The 25,248-nt window shown below is 44.1% G+C and overlaps 1 protein-coding gene across 1 annotated transcript in view; it reads left to right on the top strand.

Moving 5' to 3' along the window:
• Positions 1-25,248, top strand: part of diaph2 (diaphanous-related formin 2) — a 732,655-nt gene that overhangs the window by 241,328 nt on the left and 466,079 nt on the right. Inside the window, 4 exon segments of the mRNA XM_046295877.1 lie at positions 1,988-2,092; positions 8,744-8,812; positions 14,171-14,368; positions 14,370-14,519. Coding sequence (XP_046151833.1) covers positions 1,988-2,092; positions 8,744-8,812; positions 14,171-14,368; positions 14,370-14,519 — 522 coding nt within the window.

Genomic DNA, 25,248 nt, shown 5'->3' with positions numbered 1-25,248 from the left:
GGTATGCCACCACCACGTTCCCATCAGAAAGCCCCCCCCAAGAGATCCTGGTCCAGCTATTGATTCTGGTCACTGATCAATAGCTGGTGAAATAGTTTAACAAACTCTCTCAAATTTCCAGAATAAAGTTTTAAAGTAAAAGCTACAATGTCGAGGAAAGATTGGACCAACCTAACTCCTGAAGATTTTATCTACTTTGTAACTGGATGGAGTAGCCTACTTTATTCTGCGTCCACGCTGATCTTCAAACAGAGGAATAAAGTGCATGAAGTGTATTTTTACTATGTAATGATAGACAGTACAATCAATTTCCACTATATATTTGTGACCGACCGCCTAATATTTGTGACTGACCGCCTAATCGTACTTGTTCACATTACTGTCTCTGGTAAACACACTATATCAAATCAAATCTAAGTTTATTTGTCACATGCACAGTATACAGAAGGAGTAAACAGTACAGTGAATTGGTTTCATAGTAGCAATATCAAAAACAAAGTGTCCAGATCAAAATATTGTATAAATTATTATTAGATGATGTACCTGACATACTTGTCTAAATTGATCATCTGGCAAAGTCTTTTGTTCAGACATGCAGCTACCTAGCTAAACAATGAACCGGCATAATCCCAACTCATACTACTACCAATACAAACATTGTCATAGCTGGAGTATGAATCTGCAGGTAGCTAAAGGGCTACTGTAACCAACTAGGTTCAATTTTAACTAGTTAACATTAGGCTATAACTAGCAATGCAAATGGATTTCTGATTAAAATAATATTACTACACAGATCATACCCATAACGTTCGCCAGCTAGCGAACAGTGCACTGAAAATTAGAAACGTATGATATTTGAAAATGTAGCTAGACGCTTTACGGCAGACTGGAACCATTGAACTTCGTTATGTTTGTAGCTACATCTTGTTTGGCCAGCGTTGAGTTAAGTCCCTACGTTTCCCACTGACTGTGGCGTGTACAGGAAGTAGGCAATCACTTTTTCCAACTGATCTGTTAATAGCACCTGCTAAATTTGGGGCATCAATCTTGTTGAGATAAGTAGCAAAGCTTTTGTAGTTCTCGATGGCTAACATTATATCTTTTAAAAACGGTAGAAATGACTGTCAACACATACTGAACAGCTCACGTTATAGACATAAGCATGCTCCTGTACATGGCAGACCAATCCAAATTCATCTCCCGGCATGTCCAACCCATCCATAATCTCAGCCAAACATGACTAGCGAGAAGGTTTCCGACTTTTTCCGTGGACTAACCAACGAGGCTTGTAATTGAACTATTTCATTCATATTTATGGATGGAATATAAATTTGTTATTTAAACACATGAAAGTTCACATATTCCAGAATGCGTTTCTGCCAAAAAAACACATTTGGATTTTATTTATTTTTAGACATACTTTCAAATGCCTCTCCTGTTTAGTAGTGACGTGCAACATTTCATGAAACGAGTCACATTTCTTTAGTTCACCACCAGTACTGTGAGTCACTGGTACTTCCATCAGAATCCCCCCAGAAGTGTTTTGGTGCATGTGACTCAGACCTTAAAGACATGGTACTCTAGTTTGAACCAGTCTGTAAAGGCATGGTACTGTATCACCACGCCACATATGCCCCCACAGTCCCCCCACACCCCTGCCTCTGTGTGTGGGACATCAGAGGCGTCCTGGGTGTGAGTGGAATGAGAGCAATGTCCCCCCCTGCGGCAGCAGTGAAAACATTGTCGTGACACAGGTTGCTTTCCCACAAAGGTTAGATCCGTCACCAACACATGAAAGCCGGACCCAAACCACAGCCAGTGGACGACAGGGTAGAGGCCACCAAAGGCCTATGAATAGAGGTAGGAGATGGGGCCAAGTGTGTGCGAGACAGTCTGTATCGGTGTGTGTTGACTTGCCCTGCAGTTGGCCATTCACTTGAGACAACTTGGTCCTAACCGGAGTGTGTGTTGTGTTGAATTGTTGCAGTTCGATGAAGAGTTCAGCGCCCGGCAGGAGGCCCAGGCCGAGTCCCAGAAGAAAGAGGAGAAAATCAAAGAGCTGGAAGGGCAGATCTGCAATCTGGAGACCCAGGTAAGGACCAGAGGAGACGAGAGGAGCAAACACACCCATTATTCCAGACTGCAGTCTAAAGCCACAAGCTCCCCATAGAGGTATTGTACAGTGTCTTGTACAGTGTCCATGTGTTCACAAATACATACACAGTCTGTACCACAGGTTTTACCAAAATACGTAGTCTCTACCACTGGAAACCCAACCTCATTGCTTAGTTTAATGTTCAAAACATTATTGAGGAAGGCATAAGAAAAAAGGGATTGGGGCAAGCAGCAAACATTAATCACATAATATTTACAGTGACAAGTAAAATATTATGTGAACCCTTTGGAAATACCTGAATTTCTGCATAAATTGGTCATAACATTTGATCTGATCTTCTTCTAGGTCACAACAACAGACAAAAACAGTCTGCTTAAACTGATAACACACAAACAATGATATGTTTTCATGTCTTTATTGAACGCACCGTGTAAACATTCACAGTGCGGGGTGGAAAAAGTATAATAACAATAATAACCTCAACCAAACGTTTTCTGTAGTTGCTGATCAGACCTGCACAACGGTCAGGAGGAATTTTGGTCCATTCCACTTTTCAAAATTGTTTCAGTTCAGCAATATTCTTGGGATGTCTGGTGTGAACTGCTCTCTTGAGATGACCTCAATCGAGTTGAAGTCAGGACACTGACTTGGCCACTCTGACTGGCCACTAACTCTGTGTTTTGGGTCATTGTCCTGTTCTATCACCCAACTTCTGTTTAGTTTCAATGGGCGGACACATAGCCTAATATTCTCCTGCAAAATGTCTTGTTAAACTTGGGAATTCATTTTTCCATCGACGATAGCAAGCTGTCCAGGGCCTGAGGCAGCAAAGCAGCCCCAAACCATGATGCTCCCTCCACCATACTTTACAGTTGGGATGAGGTTTTGTTGTTGGTGTGCTGTGCCTATATTTCTCCACACATAGTGTTGTGTGTTCCTTCCAAACAACTCAACAGTAGTTTAATCTGTGCACAGAATATTTTGCCAGTAGCGCTGTGTAAGGTGCACTTTTGCAAACTTCAGACGTGCAGCAATGTTTTTTTTGGACAGCAGTGACTTCTTCCGTGGTGTCTTCCCATTAACACTATTCTTGTTTTAGCGTTTTACGTATCGTAGACTCGTCAACAGAGATGTTAGTATGTTCCAGAGATTTCTGTAAGTCTTTAGCTGACACTCTAGGATTCCTCTAAACCTCATTGAGCATTCTGCGCTGTGCTTTTACAGTCATCTTCATATCTTTGCAGGACGGCCACTCCTAGGGAGAGTAGCAACAGTGCTGAACGTTCTCCATTTATAGACAACTTGTCTTACCGTGGACTGATGAGCATCAAGGCTTTTAGAGATACTTTTGTAACCCTTTCCAGCTCTATGCAAGTCAACAATTCTTAATCTTTTGAGATCTCTTTTGTTTGAGGCATGGTTCACATCAGTCAATGCTTCTTGTGAATAGCAAACTCAAATTTTGTGAGTGTTTTTTCTAGGGCAATGCAGCTCTGACCAACATTTCCAATTTCGTCTCGTTGATTGGACTCCAGGTTAGCTGACTCCTGACTCCAATTAGCTTTTGGAAAAGCCATTAGCCTAGGGGTTCACATACTTTTTTCCAACATACACTGTGAATATTTAAATGATGCATTCAATATAGAGAATAAAAATACAATGTGTGTGTTATTAGTTTAAGCACACTGTGTTTGTCTATTGATGTGACTTAGATGAAGATCAGATCAAATTTGATGACTAATTTATGCAGAAGTCCAGGTAATTCCAAAGGGTTCACATACTTTTTCTTGCCACTGTAGTTGTTTCTCCAAAGCATGTTTGTCCAAGATGACCTTTCACTGCAGTGAGCTGAATCAGGGCCACACGAGTGTTTCTTCGTAGTTGGTCTTAAACAAATCCACTCTGAAACTAAAGTATACACCTCACATACAATGTTATGGGCTTAAAAAAAGACAACACAGCAGTACCATGTCAGATATAGAGTTGAGATTAATTCATGGTGTTGAGTTTGCATTGCACTATTACACTTTATATACAATTCAGAAGACTGAATTATAACAAAACCGTATGATAGAGAAACACCGGATTTTCGGCTTTCAAAAAATAATGTTTATTTATTATTCATAACATTCCTCCCTAAAGGACGATTTGATCATTTGACTGTAGGAAAGGACTATTCCGGTTGTGAGAAAAAATGACTTTTACTAATTTGGTCAAATTGAAACCTTTCTACCCCAGTCACGGATGCCAGGCTCTAAGTGGGTATTTTCTAGCCATACGGGAGCGTTTGATTCAGTAAAGGGTTCATCTCCTTTTTAAAATGTCGGATTTGATATTGGCTGAATTGCTCCATGGCAGCCTGTTCCATGCAATTGTATTATCACAGAGATGGATTTCATTTCTTCTCTGGCCTTGGCATCCCCATCTTTTCCCAGACAAAACCCCTCAAACCTAAGCACAGAAAATGACTGCTATTTCCTCCTTAACCCAATTTGAAACACTTCAGTGTTGCCTTGGGACAAAAGGGCAGTTTGCTTCCCTGCTTACTGAATGTAATATAAGCCAGTGTTGAAAGATGGTATGGCATCCAGTAGCTGAGATTGTTTTCCTCCAAACTAAATTCTGTGGCAGTTGCAAATGTCCGCGTTCCACATCCCTTTTCCGCACCTGCACATTTAGCTCTGTACTGCGTCGCCTGGACTTTTTCCAAAGACAAGTTGCTGTCATTAAGGTCCCGGGCAGCCTCAGTGATAATTTATTGTCAGTATTAGTGCGTGGCGTGAGGCGTAGTCCTCTTCCTGTCTAGACAGAGGCAAGTTTTTTTTCTTTCTTCCCCGATTGCACTTAATTTGTGTGCAGTCCTCACTCCCCCACTTCATCTGCCGGAGTGCCATGTTGCCACTCGTTACCTTCTCTCTCGGCCAAACTCGTTCATCATTCACTCATCGCCCCAACGATTGCCCGCCCGCTGCATTCACAAATTCATGAGGCCAACATGGTGGCCGGGGTCCCGTCCGCACCTCTATCATCCTCTCTTTTTCTCTGGTCTCTATATTTCTGCTTTTTTCCGTGCCTTCTCTCTCTCTGCTTTGTCTTCTCTCGCTCTCTCTGCTTTGTCTTCTCTCTCTCTCTGCTTTGTCTTCTCTCTCTCTCTGCTTTGTCTTCTCTCGCTCTCTCTGCTTTGTCTTCTCTCTCTCTCTGCTTTGTCTTCTCTCTCTCTGCTTTGTCTTCTCTCTCTCTGCTTTGTCTTCTCTCTCTCTGCTTTGTCTTCTCTCTCTCTGCTTTGTCTTCTCTCTCTCTGCTTTGTCTTCTCTCTCTCTGCTTTGTCTTCTCTCTCTCTCTGCTTTGTCTTCTCTCTCTCTCTGCTTTGTCTTCTATCTCTCTCTCTCTGCTTTGTCTTCTCTCTCTCTCTGCTTTGTCTTCTCTCTCTCTCTGCTTTGTCTTCTATCTCTCTCTCTCTGCTTTGTCTTCTCTCTCTCTGCTTTGTCTTCTCTCTCTCTGCTTTGTCTTCTCTCTCTCTGCTTTGTCTTCTATCTCTCTCTCTCTGCTTTGTCTTCTATCTCTCTGCTTTGTCTTCTCTCTCTCTGCTTTGTCTTCTCTCTCTCTGCTTTGTCTCCTATCTCTCTCTCTCTGCTTTGTCTCCTATCTCTCTCTCTCTGCTTTGTCTTCTCTCTCTCTCTGCTTTGTCTTCTCTCTCTCTGCTTTGTCTTCTCTCTCTCTGCTTTGTCTTCTCTCTCTCTCTGCTTTGTCTTCTCTCTCTCTGCTTTGTCTTCTCTCTCTCTCTGCTTTGTCTTCTCTCTCTCTGCTTTGTCTTCTCTCTCTCTGCTTTGTCTTCTCTCTCTCTCTGCTTTGTCTTCTCTCTCTCTCTGCTTTGTCTCCTATCTCTCTCTCTCTGCTTTGTCTTCTCTCTCTCTGCTTTGTCTTCTCTCTCTCTCTCTCTCCCTCTCTGCTTTGCCCTCTCTCATTGCATGAGGCAGTGTCACCCTCTGCTTACCTGCTTTCCCTGAGTGCTCCTTTTTAAGCACTGTTTTTCCAGGCTTTTTCCCCTCCCACTAACAGGCCCCCGGTCTTTTGAAGCCAGTCTGTTTGTGGTGCATTAACAGGTAGTGTAGCGGAGTGAAGCCCCCGAGAGTCAGCTCCTTCTCTTCCTGCCGTCTCTGAACGCGCCTTCAAAGGCTGCTGGAGCTTTGCACATCAACAGACATCTGCCTCAGCAGGGAAACATCTAATGCGCTTGGCGAGAGCTCACTTGAATATGGCTGCGAGTTCTTCAAGTTACATCCAGGGGGTGTGTTGGTCTAAAAAAGGGCTCGATGTAAACATGTATGTTGTCACGCTCTGCATGGCAGGAATGCGCTCGTGGTCAAATTGGTTTCTTTAAGAAATGTGTATGTGTAGTATAAGGTGATTTTTCAAAGGTTTTCTTCTATTGCTTTCACATTGGAGGCACAGAGAAAGACTGTTACCTTTTGAGTAGGATCCTCCTCACTAGGAACACTCTTGCTAAGAACAGACATGCGTCGTCAATTTGATCTCTTCGGGCATACTGTAGGAGATGTACCATAGCTCTCACAATTTCCGCCGCGATCATGACAGAGATTATTTTGTTTATCTGGCAACATGTTATCAGGAGGTACACATTTTGCAATCACAGCAATATTTAGGTTGCGGTGTTGAAGTCGTGCAATGAAGCTCATAAATGGAAATGTGGGCGCTAACAAGATACTCCGTTTCAATAAGACAATTATTTGAATTCAAAAGCGTATCCTTCCTGGTGATGATGTACAGGCCTGTTTCTTCCCTTGAAAACAAAGTTTCTAGTCAACCTGTTTTAAAAGGGTTGAAACTGCAACAGATGAACACAGTGTTGTACTAAGCCATTATCTTCCGGAGTGCAGCACCTCTAAATCCATGCAAAGACACTACACTCAGATTGTTCATCAAAGCTGCTGTGGTGGTACATCTGTCGTTTTATTGAATATGAATGAAGTGGGATCTCTGTTCACATCTCGTCGACAGAGCTCTTCGTGGAAATAAAAACATGTCTCTCTGTCTCCTAGCCCCTGCTACTTCACCTTGTCTGTGAACCGACGGATTTAATGAGAGCCTGTCTCAGGGAGCTTCCACCTTTTGATGTGTCTGTTTGATTATCCCCGCGATCCGATCGAGCACAGGTTTCGCCTGTAAACATCGACAAAACGCAATGAAAACACATCAAATTGAACTAATCCACCTCCCACCCCTGCCAACCCCTACGAACCCACCTCAGCTCAGAGATAACGGGGGAGGCATTCATAGAATTGGATGAGGTTGAGATGAATAATTTTCAGGTGCGGTAGATACCTTGGACCTATTCTGTGCCATGCCATTAATGGGCTTTAACAACCTGGAGGTCATGTAGCTGAACCAGCATGGCCAGGAATGAGGTTGGAAGGTGTAGCGGATCACTCTCTCCTATCTGGCTCTGCCAGTCTATCTGCAGACCTCTCTCATTCCCAGACTGGACTGAGCTTGTCATGAATGCAACAGGCCTCTCGATACAACCACCACTGCCATGTGTTCTCAGTGGTTGCCAAGTAATTCACCGTCAAATGTAGCAAGTGTTTGACATGCATGTTTCTCTGGCTGTTATTAACCTCAAATGTTTTTTTTATGTCAATACCTTAGGTTTAATACTTGAGTGTAATGTACTTGAGTTCCATCAATCGCATCTTTGAGTCTAAGATATGCCTGAGGGGTTCAAGTTCCATGACATCCACTTATCCCGTGGTTACAGTTTTTAAAATAGAGGCCTTGAACTCGCCATAGTCCATAGTTAAGGATGGAGTGTAAAAGAAAATGTTCCCCATTCACCTTAAGATTGCACTTTACAACGAGGTTCTAAACTCTGGTGAAATGGAAGTCCTTATTCCTTCTCCTTTTCCATTACACATGTTCAATATTTAATACTCCTCAGTCCACAGTAAGGTTGTTCTGTAGGAACCACTCCATATAAATATGTTTCACTATGCAGTTGAGTTTGTACCCATCTACACAACGGCTGTTATTAAGACGTTAGAATGTGATGAGGTCATATAGAGTGAAATATCAAAGCGACAACAAAATATTTGGGATAAAATCAATGCCTGTCGTATATATCTGAGAGGGGAAAGTAGGGAATGCGATTTGCTAGAACATGTTAGAACGTAGCGTTCCAAAGGGGACCATTGAATGGGTTCTGAGGATACAAAAATAAATGTCATCCACTGTGTGAACACACGGATGGCTGTTTCATCTAGGCTCTGTAGATTACTAAATTAGGTTATTTTCCATCTAATACAAAAGGCACTTTTAAATGCTGAAAATGACTTTGCTTGTTTGAGGATATGAAAGAAATGTGATCTTGGTATTCTATGTGACAGGTAGTACTAATTTATCTATATTAATTTCATCATAACCATGTTTTAACTGGGAATTTCTGTCACTTACTCCTCTGCTTCACCTGTCTGTGCCTGGTGTTGGCCTGTGTTCTCTGTTAACAAAAGTACTGGTGTTCCTCTTGTCTGTCTAGCTAACCACCCTCTTTGTGTGCCTCTCTGTTGCTCTCTGTATATGTGTGTATGTCTGGGTGTGTGTTTGTGTGTCCAGTTAGCTAGCGAGGCAAACAAGCTCAAAGAGGCTCAGAAAGTCATCAGTGAAGCTGAGTGCCAGGTGCAGGTGGGTGATACCTTTGCATCCGTGCCCCTCCCTTCCCTTTCATTCTTCTGGCATGGTTGACCAGTATTGGCTGCACATTGAGAAACCTAATCTTGAATTAACTCATGAATGCCCCAAACTCAATCAACCCACATTACACGTATGATGTTTGCTCTGATCTTTGCATATTATTGATTTTCGATAATTGTGCAGTGATCTACATTATATTCCTCATAATCTGTTAATAGTGCCACACTCTTGGTCTGTAATTGGAGAATGCTATGAAGTTTGATTTCCTTGCATCATACTAAACAAACAATGAGTAATAATCTGTGAGATTTTTATAAGTTTCTTATTTCACCTTTCTTTAACTAGGCAAGTCACTTAACCTCTAGCGTCGAGCAATCCCGTATCTGGGAGCATAATTATAGCCTCCAGCTCATTACCATAACGCAACATTAACTATTCATGAAAATCGAAAATGAAATGAAAGAAATATATTCACTCACAAGCTTAGGCTTTTGTTAACAACACTGTCATCTCAGATTTTCAAAATATGCTTTTCAACCATAGCTACACAAGCATTTGTGTAAGAGTATTGATAGCTAGCATAGCATTAAGCCTAGCATTCAGCAGGCAACATTTTCACAAAAACAAGAAAAACATTCAAATAAAATAATTTACCTTTGAAGAACTTCGGATGTTTTTAATGAGGATACTCTCAGTTAGATAGCAAATGTTCAGTTTTTCCAAAAATATTACTTGTGTAGGAGAAATCGTTCTGTTTTGTTCATTACGTTTGGCTAAGAAAAAAATCCAAAAATGCAGTCTCTACAACGCCAAACTTTTTACCAAATTAACTCCATAATATCGACAGAAACATGGCAAACGTTGTTTAGAATCAATCCTCAAGATGTTTTTCACATATCTATTCGATGATAAATCATTCGTGGCTGCTGTGTTTCTCCTTGAAGCAAAATAAAAATACACGCAGCTGGAGATACACGCAATAATTGCAACTGAGGACACCAAGCGGCCACCTGGTAGATGTAGTCTCTTAAGGTCAATCTTCCAATGATTTGCCTACAAATACGTCACAATGCTGTCGACACCTTGGAGAAACGACAGAAAGTCTAAACTCATTCGTGACCCATACATATTATATGATTATTATTATTATTATATAAGGAGACATTGGAACGCAGCGCATTCAAAATCTGGGGCACTTCCTGTATGAAATGTCATCTTGGTTTCGCCTGTAGCATCAGTTCTGTGGCACTCACAGACAATATCTTTGCAGTTTTGGAAACGTCAGTGTTTTCTTTCGAAAGCTGTCAATTATATGCATAGTCAAGCATCTTTTTGTGACAAAATATCTTGTTTAAAACGGGAACGTTTTTTTATCCATAAATTAAAAGAGCGCCCCCTATATCCAAGAAGTTAAGAACATTCTTATTTACAATGACTGCCTAACCCAGACGACGCTGGGCCAATTGTGCGCCACCCTATGGGACTCCCAATCACGGCCGGTTGTGATACAGCCTGGAATCAAACCAGGTCTGTAGTGAGATGCAGTGCCTTAGAGTGGCTTCAGAGTGGTGCAGCGGTCTATGACAGAAACATCTGGGGCGGCAGGTAGCCTAGTCGTTAGAGCGTTGGACTAGTAACCGAAAGGTTGCAAGATCGAATACCCGAGCTGACAAGGTAAAACTCTGTTGTTCTGCCCCTTAACAAGGCCGTTAACCCACTGTTCCTAGGCCGTCATTGAAAATCATAATTTGTTCTTAACTGACTTGCCTAGTTAAATAAAGGTTAAAGTAATCTCAAATGAACTGTTCCATAGAAGATAATCAAATGTGGACGTGTGATGTAATTCTCCCCAATAAACACCTTATGACTGAATCTCTGCTTTGCTCATTCGAGCCGAGATTGGGGGAAGGTTTAATTGCGTAATAGTCCAAGTTAATTACCCACCCGTCTGACCTTCCCCCCGTTGAGGTCTAGAAGCTGTGGACCCCTCAATGAACGGGTTAGATTTCAAATACCTCCATACTCCTACGCTAATCAGCGCTCCAGATGAGGATGGCCTAGCAAGAGGGCTAGCTGCCAAGAAGCCATTAGGAGGCTCACCTCTCTCTTGCTCCCAGCTAACTGTGGTCAGTGGTCAGGCTGGTGCTGCCAAGACCTGGCCAAAACACAGCACCATTGGTCTGTAAACAGCCTTTTAAAATGGATGTTTGAACCAGAGAAACCAAAACAACTATGTTGCTATAGGGAGAAGGTGCTTGAAGATCCTTGCTGCTATGATTGGAGGATGTAGGAAAGGAAAGGTACTCCCGTGATTTACCTGTGGGAGAAGGTAGAACCCTCCAGGGCACTGTCGAATGCAGGGTTGATTAGCCTTCCATAGACGAGGCTGGAGGGCCTGCAGCACGGCGGGACGAGAGAGGAGGAGGGAAAACAAGAGATGAGCTATAACAGGCTCAGAGGGCCCCTGAATGTGGAAAAGACAGCACTCTAATTTAGCAGCTAATTTGCTTCCATTCTCTCATATTAATCTTAAAAGAGAAAATGGGCCACGACGGGCTCTGAGATTGACAGACGTATAATCATTGGAATGGGAGCGCACCCGTCGAGGGGTTTTGGAGGCGGCCTGCTTCAAACGCTCCTCACCACTTTTTAAATGTTTTACCTGATAGACATTTCACGGCTGGCATTGTGTAATCAAGCACTCCGTAATACCTTCAAAAGATTTGACCGGACGCACATTACCCACATAATCCAATAATGTTTTTGGTCAATGTGGTGTAATTGTTGCTGGGCATACTTTTGGAAAGAAAGACCATTGTCATCTTCTAATCAAACCAGGTCAAATCCTATCTGTGCCATGGGCGGTCTAATTGCCCCATTTGCATATGTTTTGTCTCTAAACACCCCCCCCACCTCGCCTGTCTCCCCCGCCTTTATCAATGATTATAAATACCTGTTTGTGCTGCAGAGCTGTATGATAGGGCAGACTTGTCAAGGGACTGGCTGGTCTGTGTCTTATCGGTAATGGGTTTAATTTTGCCCGTCTACCGCCTAATAGCCTTCCTTTGTGAGCTCCATCTTGTCGACTTCAACATTGCTTATCTAGATGTCTAACAGTGGCCAGACAATCCCCTGGCTTCTCCCCAATGGTTATGTGTCGGCTGAACATGCACTGTGCACACACACGTCAATAGGGAATGAATGTACTGGTATGTGAGGATTTGATACAATACATTATCTACCCACCAAACCCTCTTGCAATAGATAGTGTTGGCATAGCATTAGCATGCCATTAGTTTCCTCATTACCAATTCAGGTTCAGGTGGCTCTATTCATCTCATACGCTTCATCTATTAGCCAACTGCAGAAGCAATTGTCATGGTAATCAGCACCAACAATTTAGGCTTGTCTATATTGGAGTCTGATTAAATGAAACGAATCATATGTATAAGAAGAGGGGGAATCATTTTTCCATAAATAGACAATACAAATGTTCTCTACTTTAATTCATATTCAGAATGACTTCAGAATCACAGAAGTCTCCAAAAATATGGACTTTCTTTTTCTTCTTTGTGGAACACTTTACATAGTGTTGATATGCAGCATTCATAAATCATTCATAAAGCCTTAATATGTATGACATAAAAAGGCATAATGCCCTACATATGTTTATATACCCTTTAAGGGTGACCTCTGAAGGGTGTTTATTGGATTCTGAATGGTGTATATAAAGGTGTATACATGCACACTCGGAACTGAACAGAGATTGCACGTACACAGTGCTTCATCCAGACACATATAGCCACAAATATACTCCGCATGTCAGAGATCTCTCCAGAGTACTTCTAATGGGAAAGGTGACATACCTCCCTGCAATATTGTTCTGCTGCCTATTAGGTTCTTGTTTATGTAACTACATATTTAATGTGTCTGGTAGACTGTCTCAGGGAACTGAGCGACCCACTTTCCCCAGTGTGAGGTGGAGCGGAGCTGGTTAGGACTCCTGAGTGTTGGCCTCTGGCTGGCTGATAGGGTACTGATAAAATGACTCCTCTGAGTGTTGGCCTCTGGCTGGCTGATAGGGTACTGATAAAATGACTCCTCTGAGTGTTGGCCACTGGTTGGCTGATAGGGTACTGATAAAAATGACTCCTGAGTGTTGGCCTCTGGTTGGCTGATAGGGTACTGATATAATGACTCCTCTGAGTGTTGGCATCTGGCTGGCTGATAGGGTACTGATAAAATGACTGGTGTAAATACCATCTTCAGTCCCTAACAGAGACATCACCCAGGTCGATTAGCCAGAATGGTGTAATTATCATCTTCAGTCCCTAACAGAGACATCACCCAGGTCAATTAGCCAGAATGGTGTAAGTACCATCTTCAGTCCCTAACAGAGACATCACCCATACTGGTGTAATGACCATCTCCAGTCCCTAACAGAGACATCACCCAGGTCAATTAGCCAGAATGGTGTAATTACCATCTTCAGTCCCTAACAGAGACATCACCCAGGTCCATTAGCCAGACTGGTGTAATGACCGTCTTCACTCCCTAACAGAGACATCACCCAGGTCCATTAGCCAGACTGGTGTAATTACCATCTTCAGTCCCTAACAGAGACATCACCCATACTGGTGTAATGACCATCTTCAGTCCCTAACAGAGACATCACCCAGGTCAATTAGCCAGAATGGTGTAATTACCATCTTCAGTCCCTAACAGAGACATCACCCAGGTCAATTAGCCAGAATGGTGTAATTACCATCTTCAGTCCCTAACAGAGACATCACCCAGGTCCATTAGCCAGACTGGTGTAATGACCGTCTTCACTCCCTAACAGAGACATCACCCAGGTCAATTAGCCAGAATGGTGTAATTACCATCTTCAGTCCCTAACAGAGACATCACCCAGACTGGTGTAATGACCATCTTCAGTCCCTAACAGAGACATCACCCAGGTCCATTAGCCAGACTGGTGTAATGACCGTCTTCAGTCCCTAACAGAGACATCACCCAGGTCCATTAGCCAGACTGGTGTAATGACCGTCTTCACTCCCTAACAGAGACATCACCCAGGTCCATTAGCCAGACTGGTGTAATGACCGTCTTCAGTCCCTAACAGAGACATCACCCATACTGGTGTAATGACCATCTCCAGTCCCTAACAGAGACATCACCCAGGTCCATTAGCCAGACTGGTGTAATGGTGGTTAAGCTCTGGCCTCCAGGTCCCCAGCCTACGATTGACAAGGATGACATGATTTGCAGGGCAGACGGGGATGACATGAGTGCAGGGATGACAGGTGAATATGCACCATCATTAACATTGATCTCCCATCTTTGTAGATTGCAGCCGGACCAGCGGCGGCCGGGACAGGAGTCCCACCTCCAGCCCTACCGGGGGGATTGGCACCCCCTCCTCCGCCGCCTCCTGGCATGGCCAGCATGCCCCCTCCGCCTCCACCCCCGCCACCTCCAGGTGTAGGGCCACCCCCACCACCCCCTCCCCCGGTTGTGGTCCCCCACCTCCCCCACCCTTCCCCGGGGCTCCCCACCTCCCCCACCCTTCCCCGGGGCTCCAGGTATCCCTCCACCTCCTATGATGGCCATACCTGTCATCAAGCTGCCTTATGGACTGGAGGCCAAGAAGACCTACAAGCCTGAGGTCGTCATGAAGAGGGTCAACTGGTCCAAGGTAAAGTAGCGACAGATGGAGCTGTAGGTACTAATAGAGAGAGTGCACCCTATTCAACACTACCGTCGGTCTATTCAGGCAAGCGTTCAGCCACAGAGTACACTACTCTGCACTCTGCACTAGAAATCCTCACGTAAACAATTTCCACTGCTCGAGTGTACTTGCATTCACACACACTCTTAGCATAATTGAATACAGACAATGTGTTGTGTAATATTCCATCTTTTAAATACGATTTCAACTGGGGCTGTTCTCTTCATATGGGCTTTATTCTACTCCCAGTTAATTTATCTATCGCCCGAGGGATTCTAGGAGTTGCAAGCAGCATTAATTTAGTGGTGTTTTGCATATGCTTATGTGTGACCTTGCTATTTAATCTTCAATTATTGACAACAGCCAAAAGGAAATGGTTGTCTCTCGCTCGCACTGTGAAACCCTGTTGAAATCTAGCTGAATCGTAATTGCGTAAATGGAGGCAAGTCATATAGCAAGGTTGCACGTCTAATAAGAGACAAAGTTCATTGAAATTACAAAGTTCATTGAAATGTATTATGTTTTTCTCATTTATCTTCTTTTCACTGTAAGAAAATGAGTGTGTTTGCATTCATGAGTGTACAACTTTTCACATCCGTCTCCTTCCCGGCATGACAATGTACGTCTGCATTAACCTTGCCTCCGCAGGCACTTCGGTTGGGAGATGCAAATTAAATGGCGAGATGGCACTCAAATGCCTTCAGAGTCACCTGTTAGGACCATAGTCATCTGTCTTCTCTGTTAGGACCAGAGTCATCTGTCTTCTCTGTTAGGACCAGAGTCATCTGTCTTCTCTGTTAGGACCAGACTCATCTGTCTTCTCTGTTAGGACCAGACTCATCTGTCTTCTCTGTTAGGACCAGAGTCATCTGTCTTCTCTGTTAGGACCAGAGTCATCTGTCTTCTCTGTTAGGACCAGAGTCATCTGTCTTCTCTGTTAGGACCAGAGTCATCTGTCTTCTCTGTTAGGACCAGAGTCATCTGTCTTCTCTGTTAGGACCAGAGTCATCTGTCTTCTCTGTTAGGACCAGAGTCATCTGTCTTCTTTGTTAGGACCAGAGTCATCTGTCTTCTTTGTTAGGACCAGAGTCATCTGTCTTCTCTGTTAGGACCAGAGTCATCTGTCTTCTTTGTTAGGACCAGAGTCATCTGTCTTCTTTGTTAGGACCAGAGTCATCTGTCTTCTTTGTTAGGACCAGAGTCATCTGTCTTCTTTGTTAGGACCAGAGTCATCTGTCTTCTCTGTTAGGACCAGACTCATCTGTCTTCTCTGTTAGGACCAGACTCATCTGTCTTCTCTGTTAGGACCAGAGTCATCTGTCTTCTCTGTTAGGACCAGAGTCATCTGTCTTCTTTGTTAGGACCAGAGTCATCTGTCTTCTCTGTTAGGACCAGACTCATCTGTCTTCTCTGTTAGGACCAGACTCATCTGTCTTCTCTGTTAGGACCAGACTCGTCTGTCTTCTCTGTTAGCACCAGAGTCGTCTGTCTTCTTTGTTAGGACCAGAGTCATCTGTCTTCTCTGTTAGGACCAGACTCATCTGTCTTCTCTGTTAGGACCAGACTCATCTTCTCTGTTAGGACCAGAGTCATCTGTCTTCTCTGTTAGGACCAGAGTCATCTGTCTTCTCTGTTAGGACCAGAGTCATCTGTCTTCTCTGTTAGGACCAGAGTCATCTGTCTTCTCTGTTAGGACCAGAGTCATCTGTCTTCTCTGTTAGGACCAGAGTCATCTGTCTTCTCTGTTAGGACCAGAGTCATCTGTCTTCTCTGTTAGGACCAGAGTCATCTCTCTTCTCTGTTAGGACCAGAGTCATCTGTCTTCTCTGTTAGGACCAGACTCATCTGTCTTCTCTGTTAGGACCAGACTCATCTGTCTTCTCTGTTAGGACCAGACTCATCTGTCTTCTCTGTTAGGACCAGACTCATCTGTCTTCTCTGTTAGGACCAGACTCATCTGTCTTCTCTGTTAGGACCAGAGTCATCTGTCTTCTCTGTTAGGACCAGAGTCATCTGTCTTCTCTGTTAGGACCAGAGTCATCTGTCTTCTCTGTTAGGACCAGACTCATCTGTCTTCTCTGTTAGGACCAGACTCATCTGTCTTCTCTGTTAGGACCAGACTCATCTGTCTTCTCTGTTCAGGACCAGAGTCATCTGTCTTCTCTGTTAGGACCAGAGTCATCTGTCTTCTCTGTTAGGACCAGAGTCATCTGTCTTCTCTGTTAGGACCAGACTCATCTGTCTTCTCTGTTAGGACCAGACTCGTCTGTCTTCTCTGTTAGGACCAGAGTCATCTGTCTTCTCTGTTAGGACCAGACTCATCTGTCTTCTCTGTTAGGACCAGACTCATCTTCTCTGTTAGGACCAGAGTCATCTGTCTTCTCTGTTAGGACCAGGGTCATCTGTCTTCTCTGTTAGGACCAGGGTCATCTGTCTTCTCTGTTAGGACCAGGGTCATCTGTCTTCTCTGTTAGGACCAGAGTCATCTGTCTTCTCTGTTAGGACCAGAGTCATCTGTCTTCTCTGTTAGGACCAGAGTCATCTGTCTTCTCTGTTAGGACCAGAGTCATCTGTCTTCTCTGTTAGGACCAGAGTCATCTCTCTTCTCTGTTAGGACCAGAGTCATCTCTCTTCTCTGTTAGGACCAGAGTCATCTCTCTTCTCTGTTAGGACCAGAGTCATCTCTCTTCTCTGTTAGGACCAGAGTCATCTCTCTTCTCTGTTAGGACCAGACTCATCTGTCTTCTCTGTTAGGACCAGACTCATCTGTCTTCTCTGTTAGGACCAGACTCATCTGTCTTCTCTGTTAGGACCAGAGTCATCTGTCTTCTCTGTTAGGACCAGAGTCATCTGTCTTCTTTGTTAGGACCAGAGTCATCTGTCTTCTCTGTTAGGACCAGACTCATCTGTCTTCTCTGTTAGGACCAGAGTCATCCATATCCTCTGTTAGGACCAGAGTCATCCGTATTCTCTGTTAGGACCAGAGTCATCCGTATTCTCTGTTAGGACCAGAGTCATCCGTCTTCTCTGTTAGGACCAGAGTCATCCGTCTTCTCTGTTAGGACCAGAGTCATCCGTCTTCTCTGTTAGGACCAGAGTCATCCGTCTTCTCTGTTAGGACCAGAGTCATCCGTTTTTCCCTGTTTTCTTTTTTAAAGCATGTAACAGATTTTTCAAGCAGCGCCGATGGAGATTGTTGCTTGGAGGTGCTGTAATTTCTCTTACAGTGAGAACACCTTACCATTGGTGAACCACATGTTTACGGCAAAGTAAATGATTACTCAGGCTGTGTCTTATGGCGGTTTGCAGCAGCAGTGACATGTCCCTAACCCCAACCCTCGCCTCTAGTCTACCACTTAACTGGAGCCTCTTTACAACACTGTACTCCACTTAATGAGGATATCACAGTCTTCCTTTTGTTAATGAATCCATTTTGGGAGGGTGTTCGTTTGAGCAGGTTGTGTAAGGCCCCAAAAAAAGACTACATATGTGTCTCCCACAAAATCCTCAAATGTATTTAGCAACAACCAGTGGGCAGGCTTGTATTGGCAAACTACCTCACACACTCAGGTGGGGCACTAGTTAAATTAGACAGCATCAGCTGCTGCCGAGGGGATCTGTCGATACGGTGCTGGAGCTACAATTAGTTTTGAGACTGGTGAGGAGGATGCATGGAGGGCGGGCTGAAGCAGTGGAGTAAAGCAGTGATTTGGGACATGCTGCTGTATCAATGGAGTGGAGAGAGAGGAGGGCCAGAAGCTTTGGGTTAGGGTCAGTATCTGTCATCTACTGTAAGACACGGTTAAGCAGAGAGGGCGTCTAGATTTGACTCGTCCCTGCTGTGTTTGACGTGCTCCACGTCGATTGGAAGCATTTGTCCATTAGAAACAATCTCGTATTTTCATCTAAAAGTGATTGATTTCAAAGGAATTGAAGCATTTGAACCTCTCTTGGAGTTCCACAATGTTATTTCAGCACAGTATTTTGTGGATTGTTACAAATTCGAAAGAAAGTTAACACTTCTATTGTAGCACTACTAAGTAAAATAGGGAAATATAAGAAACAATTAGAAAAATGCTTGCCATTGAATCTCTCGTACAACCGTAATTGTCGCACAATTGCAAATGTATTTAGCTGTAATCACGCAACCAGGCTGTATTCCAGTGTAAGGCTGATCATTTCTTCTAGCAGGGTGAAATTGTAATATTTAGACTTCACATTCTGTTACCCCCCCCGATATGCAAGACATGAGATGAACAATGCAATTATCTCCAAACCAGTCAATTTGGTTTACAAACGATGCAGAATTATAATTATCCTTTCAGAATGACACAACTGTAATTTTATAAATTAGCCTACTCACGTAGACAAGACAATAATGAGAAAGAAACAAAATGACCTCAGACCCCTCCCCCTTTGTCAATATAAGCAGTAAGTATATGACCAGCCAATCCATGAAATGCAGAGCCGATCTCTTCCTGAACTCCTATGCCACTCAACTCTAATTTCCTTCTCATGTGCTGGTTGGGTTCAATAGGCTATCCATAGAGGAGTTCAGAGGGGCACTTCATTCATCCTTCATCTGTGGTTGAGCTTTGCATTCACAGCAGGTTACCTTGTCAAGGGCCATCAAACTTTCAAGTAACCACTCTAGCATGGCATTAGTTACCTCAAGCTTCCAGAGAGTAGGAGTGTCGCGGCCCATGAACATGGTCTCCTGTCACAGGAGCCAATGAGTGTAAGTGAAGTATGCAAGTGATTAAAAATGAAACGGCCTTGTTCCAAACTGTATGCTTACTATAATGACCCTATGTGTCCATCAGTATCAGGGATGAATCATAATGTTTACATCTAAGGCTGTGTTTAAAACAACAGACCCATTCTGATCTTTTGCACAATTAATGGTCAGAATTGGGATGCCTGTGTAAACATAGTCTAAGAGTTTTCATTTTTGAAATGGAAAAAATATTGCAATACTGGTATCGTCACAGCCTTAAACCCTCTGCAGTTCCTTGATTTCCGTGGTGCTTCCTTTACTATCACATCCAATGGATATTTGTGAGGGCTTCCTTTGAATATGACTTCTGTAATAAGCATACACATGATACTGTACACTGTTGTTTGCAGAGCAGAGCCACAGCGTCAGAAGCTGATGTGAATTAGCTACAGTAGGGCTGCGGTTGGCCCCTCCATAGTGATTGAAATAAGACGGCGAGTGGCAAGAGGAGAGAGGCCCACAGCTACTAGTCTCCCATCAGACCATCACCACAACAGCCCTCATACATAAAACTAAACTGATTTAACATGTCTTTGGTACATAATTGGTCCAGCCTATACTCCAAAATGTAACAAATTCTAGTAATCACAGTGTGGACTGTATTAGTATGTATACTGGATGGACTGGTAACCTCATGCTACTTTCCAAAATGTCTGTCCATGAGTCTGTGAGAGAACCTATAGCCCTAGGCAATAATGTTGGTTCATTGACTGTGAAAAATAAAATGCTGATTTAAGATATCATTGGTAGATAATTGGTCTAGTCTAAATTCAACAAATTCAGAGTTGGCTTAGAATTTGTATTTGATTTTGAATAGCCTAGTAATAGAGCTTTTGATTTTTTTTGTCATAATTAATAGGCTTGCAAACATGTTACTCTAGATCAGTGGTTCCCAAACTTTTTATAGTCCCGTACCCCTTCAAACATTCAACATCCAGCTGCGTACTCCCTCTAGCACCAGGGTCAGCGCACCCCCAAAGGTTTTTATTTGTTGCCATCATTGTAAGCCTGCCCCACACACTATACGTTACATTTATTAAACATAAGAATGAGTGTGAGTTTTTGTCACAACCCGGCTCGTGGGAAGTGACAAAGAGCTCTTATAGGACCAGGGCACAAATAATAATATAATAATAATAATAATAATAATAATAATAATATATATGCCATTTAGCAGACGCTTTTATGGATCAATGATTTTGCTCTTTATTTAGCCATCTTACATATAAAACCTTTATTTGTTAATCGAAAATGGTGAATAACTCACCACATAATTCTGCAATGTTGATTTGTATTGGAGAGTCTGTCTTAAATCATTTTCCACACACAGTCTGTGCCTGTATTTAGTATTAGTATTTCATGCTAATGATGGCCGAGAATCCACCCTCACCTAGGTATGTGTTTGCAAAGGGCATCAGTGTCTTAACAGCTGATATGCCAAGGCAGGATACTCTGAGCGCAGCCCTATCCAGAAATTTGGCAGTGGCTTCTGATTTAATTCAATTTTCACAGAACCGCTTGTTGCAATTTTGATGAGGCTCTCTTGTTAATGAGGCTCTCTTGTATGTAAGTGGACTGGAGACAGGGCATGAAAGGGATAACGAATCCAGTTGTTTGTGTCATCCGTTTCGGGAAAGTACCTGCGTAATTGTGCACCCAGTTCACCAGATGCTTCGCTATATCACATTTGACATTAGCCGTAAGCTTGAGTTAATTTGCACACAACAAAATCATGCAATGATGGAAAGACCTGTGTGTTGTCCTTGTTAATGCAGACAGATAAGAGCTCCAACTTCTTAATCATAGCTTAAATTTTATCCCACATGTTGAATATAGTTGCAGAGAGTCCCTGTAATCCATTCAGGCAATAAAAATAATTCACCCAGATAGGCCAGTCGTGTGAGAAGCTTGTCATCATGCAATCGGTCAGACAAGTTAATATTATGGTCAGTAAAGAAAACATTTAGCTCGTCTTTTAATTCCAAAAAACATGTAAAAACTTTGCTCCTTGATAACCTGCACACTTCTGTCTGTTGTAAAATGGTTACATGGGTGCTGCACATATCATTGCATAATGCATAAAATACACGAGAGTTCAGGGTCTTGCTTTAACAAAGTCAACCATTTTCACTGTAGTGTCCAAAATGTCTTTCAAGCTGTCAGGCATTCCCTTGGCAGCAAGAGCCTCTCGGGGGATGCTGCAGTGTGCTCAATTGGTGTCGGGAGCAACTGCGAGCACGCGCGTTACCACTCCACTCCACTCTGTCTCCCTGTCATGGCTTTTGCGCCGTCAGTACAGATACCAACACATCTTGACCACCAAAGTCCATTTGATGTCACCAAGCTGTCCAGTACTTTAAAAATATCCTCTCATGTTGTCCTGGTTTCCAGTGGTTTGCAGAAGAGGATGTCTTCCTTAATTGATCCCCCATAAACATAACAGACATACACCAGGAGCTGTGCAGGCCCGCCACGTCTGTTGACTCATCCAGCTCCAACGCATATAATTCGCTGGCTTGTATGCAAAGCAGTAATTGTTTCAAAACATCTCCTGCCATGTCACTGATGCGTCGTGAAAGTGTTATTTGATGAAGTCATTATCTGTATAGTTTTTTTGGCTTTTTCCCCCAGCATTGTCCCAGCAATATCTACAGCAGCAGGGAGAATGAAGTCCTCCACAGTAGTATAGGGCTTGCCTGTCCTAGCCACTTGATAGCTCACCATATAAGACGCTTCTAGCACCTTCTTATTAATGGTATCTGTTGCTTTTATACATGTCTTACTACTCCAAAGTTGTCTTTATTCTCGCTCAAAAACTCCTCTGGTTTATTTTTCAAGTTGTCATGTTTAGTTTCTAAATGTCTGCGCAAGAGTGAAGGTTTCCCGTGAGAGAGTAACGGTTAATGTGATTGGATGTGAATTATTTGACCAAGCTACCTGTATTTGACATAGTGTTGTTATTTCGCTGACCACTAGGTGGTTTAATAGTTTTTTGGCAGTGAAACGCAGCTACTCAGGCAAGAAAAAAACCTTGCCCAAATATTTAGCACTGTATAAAAATTATTGCGTTGCTTTTTCTCGTTAAGGGGCTAATAACACAGGTTGCATTGAGAAACCAATTGTCCCGGCCCACATTTTATCTATATATATAATGTGTGAATCACATTTTTTTGGCGTACCCCTGACGGCATTGCGTGTACCCCTGGGAATACCTGCTCCAGATGTTCCCAAACAGATTTAACTTTGTTTCCCAAATTAAGCGCCAGGTAGCTGCAGAAACAAGATTGGAGAACCCATGTCATACAGAGTTTGGCTGGAATAATACCTGTCGGGTCAGTGAGATAATACCTGTCGGGTCAGTGAGATAATACCTGTCGGGCCAGTGAGATAATACCTGTCGGGCCAGTGAGATAATACCTGTCGGGCCAGTGAGATAATACCTGTCGGGTCAGTGAGATAATACCTGTCGGGTCAGTGAGATAATACCTGTCGGGTCAGTGAGATAATACCTGTCGGGCCAGTGAGATAATACCTGTCGGGCCAGTGAGACCTGTCGGGAGTGAGATACTACCTGTCGGGCCAGTGAGATAATACCTGTCGGGCCAGTGAGATAATACCTGTCGGGCCAGTGAGATACTACCTGTCGGGCCAGTGAGATAATACCTGTCGGGTCAGTGAGATAATACCTGTCGGGTCAGTGAGATAATACCTGTCGGGCCAGTGAGATAATACCTGTCGGGTCAGTGAGATAATACCTGTCGGGTCAGTGAGATAATACCTGTCGGGTCAGTGAGATAATACCTGTCGGGTCAGTGAGATAATACCTGTCGGGTCAGTGAGATAATACCTGTCGATAATACCTGAGGGTCAGTGAGATAATACCTGTCGGGAGATAATACCTGTCGGGCCAGTGAGATAATACCTGTCGGGTCAGTGAGATAATACCTGTCGGGCCAGTGAGATAATACCTGTCGGGCCAGTGAGATAATACCTGTCGGGCCAGTGAGATAATACCTGTCGGGCCAGTGAGATACTACCTCGGGTCGGGCCAGTGAGATAATACCTGTCGGGCCAGTGAGATAATACCTGTCGGGCCAGTGAGATAATACCTGTCGGGCCAGTGAGATAATACCTGTCGGGCCAGTGAGATAATACCTGTCGGGCCAGTGAGATAATACCTGTCGGGCCAGTGAGATAATACCTGTCGGGCCAGTGAGATAATACCTGTCGGGCCAGTGAGATAATACCTGTCGGGCCAGTGAGATACTACCTGTCGGGCCAGTGAGATACTACCTGTCGGGCCAGTGAGATAATACCTGTCGGGCCAGTGAGATAATACCTGTCGGGCCAGTGAGATAATACCTGTCGGGCCAGTGAGATAATACCTGTCGGGTCAGTGAGATAATACCTGTCGGGTCAGTGAGATAATACCTGTCGGGCCAGTGAGATAATACCTGTCGGGCCAGTGAGATAATACCTGTCGGGCCAGTGAGATAATACCTGTCGGGCCAGTGAGATAATACCTGTCGGGCCAGTGAGATAATACCTGTCGGGCCAGTGAGATAATACCAGTGAGATAATACCTGTCGGGCCAGTGAGATAATACCTGTCGGGCCAGTGAGATAATACCTGTCGGGCCAGTGAGATAATACCTGTCGGGCCAGTGAGAGCCAGTGAGATACTACCTGTCGGGCCAGTGAGATACCTGTCGGGCCAGTACCTGTCGGGCCAGTGAGATACTACCTGTCGGGCCAGTGAGATACTACCTGTCGGGCCAGTGAGATACTACCTGTCGGGAGATACTACCTGTCGGGCCAGTGAGATACTACCTGTCGGGCCAGTGAGATACTACCTGTCGGGCCAGTGAGATACTACCTGTCGGGCCAGTGAGATACTACCTGTCGGGCCAGTGAGATCGGGCCAGTGAGATACTACCTGTCAGGGATACTACCCAGTGAGATAATACCTGTCGGGCCAGTGAGATAATACCTGTCGGGCCAGTGAGATAATACCTGTCGGGCCAGTGAGATAATACCTGTCGGGCCAGTGAGATAATACCTGTCGGGCCAGTGAGATAATACCTGTCGGGCCAGTGAGATAATAGTGAGAGTGAGATAATACCTGTCGGGCCAGTGAGATAATACCTGTCGGGCCAGTGAGATATACCTGTCGGGCCAGTGAGATACCTGTCGGGCCAGTGAGATAATACCTGTCGGGCCAGTGAGATAATACCTGTCGGGCCAGTGAGATAATACCTGTCGGGCCAGTGAGATAATACCTCGGGCCAGTGAGATAATACCTGTCGGGCCAGTGAGATAATACCTGTCGGGCCAGTGAGATAATACCTGTCGGGCCAGTGAGATACCTGTCGGGCCAGTGAGATAATACCTGTCGGGCCAGTGAGATACTACCTGTCGGGCCAGTGAGATACTACCTGTCGGGCCAGTGAGATACTACCTGTCGGGCCAGTGAGATACTACCTGTCGGGCCAGTGAGATACTACCTGTCGGGCCAGTGAGATACTACCTGTCGGGCCAGTGATATACTACCTGTCGGGCCAGTGAGATACTACCTGTCGGGCCAGTGAGATACTACCTGTCGGGCCAGTGAGATACTACCTGTCGGGCCAGTGAGATAATACCTGTCGGGCCAGTGAGATACTACCTGTCGGGCCAGTGAGATACTACCTGTCGGGCCAGTGAGATACTACCTGTCGGGCCAGTGAGATACTACCTGTCGGGCCAGTGAGATACTACCTGTCGGGCCAGTGAGATACTACCTGTCGGGCCAGTGAGATACTACCTGTCGGGCCAGTGAGATACTACCTGTCGGGCCAGTGAGATAATACCTGTCGGGCCAGTGAGAATATGCTCCCCAAAAAATGGTTGATGTGTGGAGTGAAATAAGTGTTATATTTAT

Source organism: Oncorhynchus gorbuscha, linkage group LG13 (assembly GCF_021184085.1).
Source record: "Oncorhynchus gorbuscha isolate QuinsamMale2020 ecotype Even-year linkage group LG13, OgorEven_v1.0, whole genome shotgun sequence".
Classification (NCBI taxonomy): domain Eukaryota; kingdom Metazoa; phylum Chordata; class Actinopteri; order Salmoniformes; family Salmonidae; genus Oncorhynchus; species Oncorhynchus gorbuscha.
This window is presented reverse-complemented; position numbering and strand designations above follow the sequence as displayed.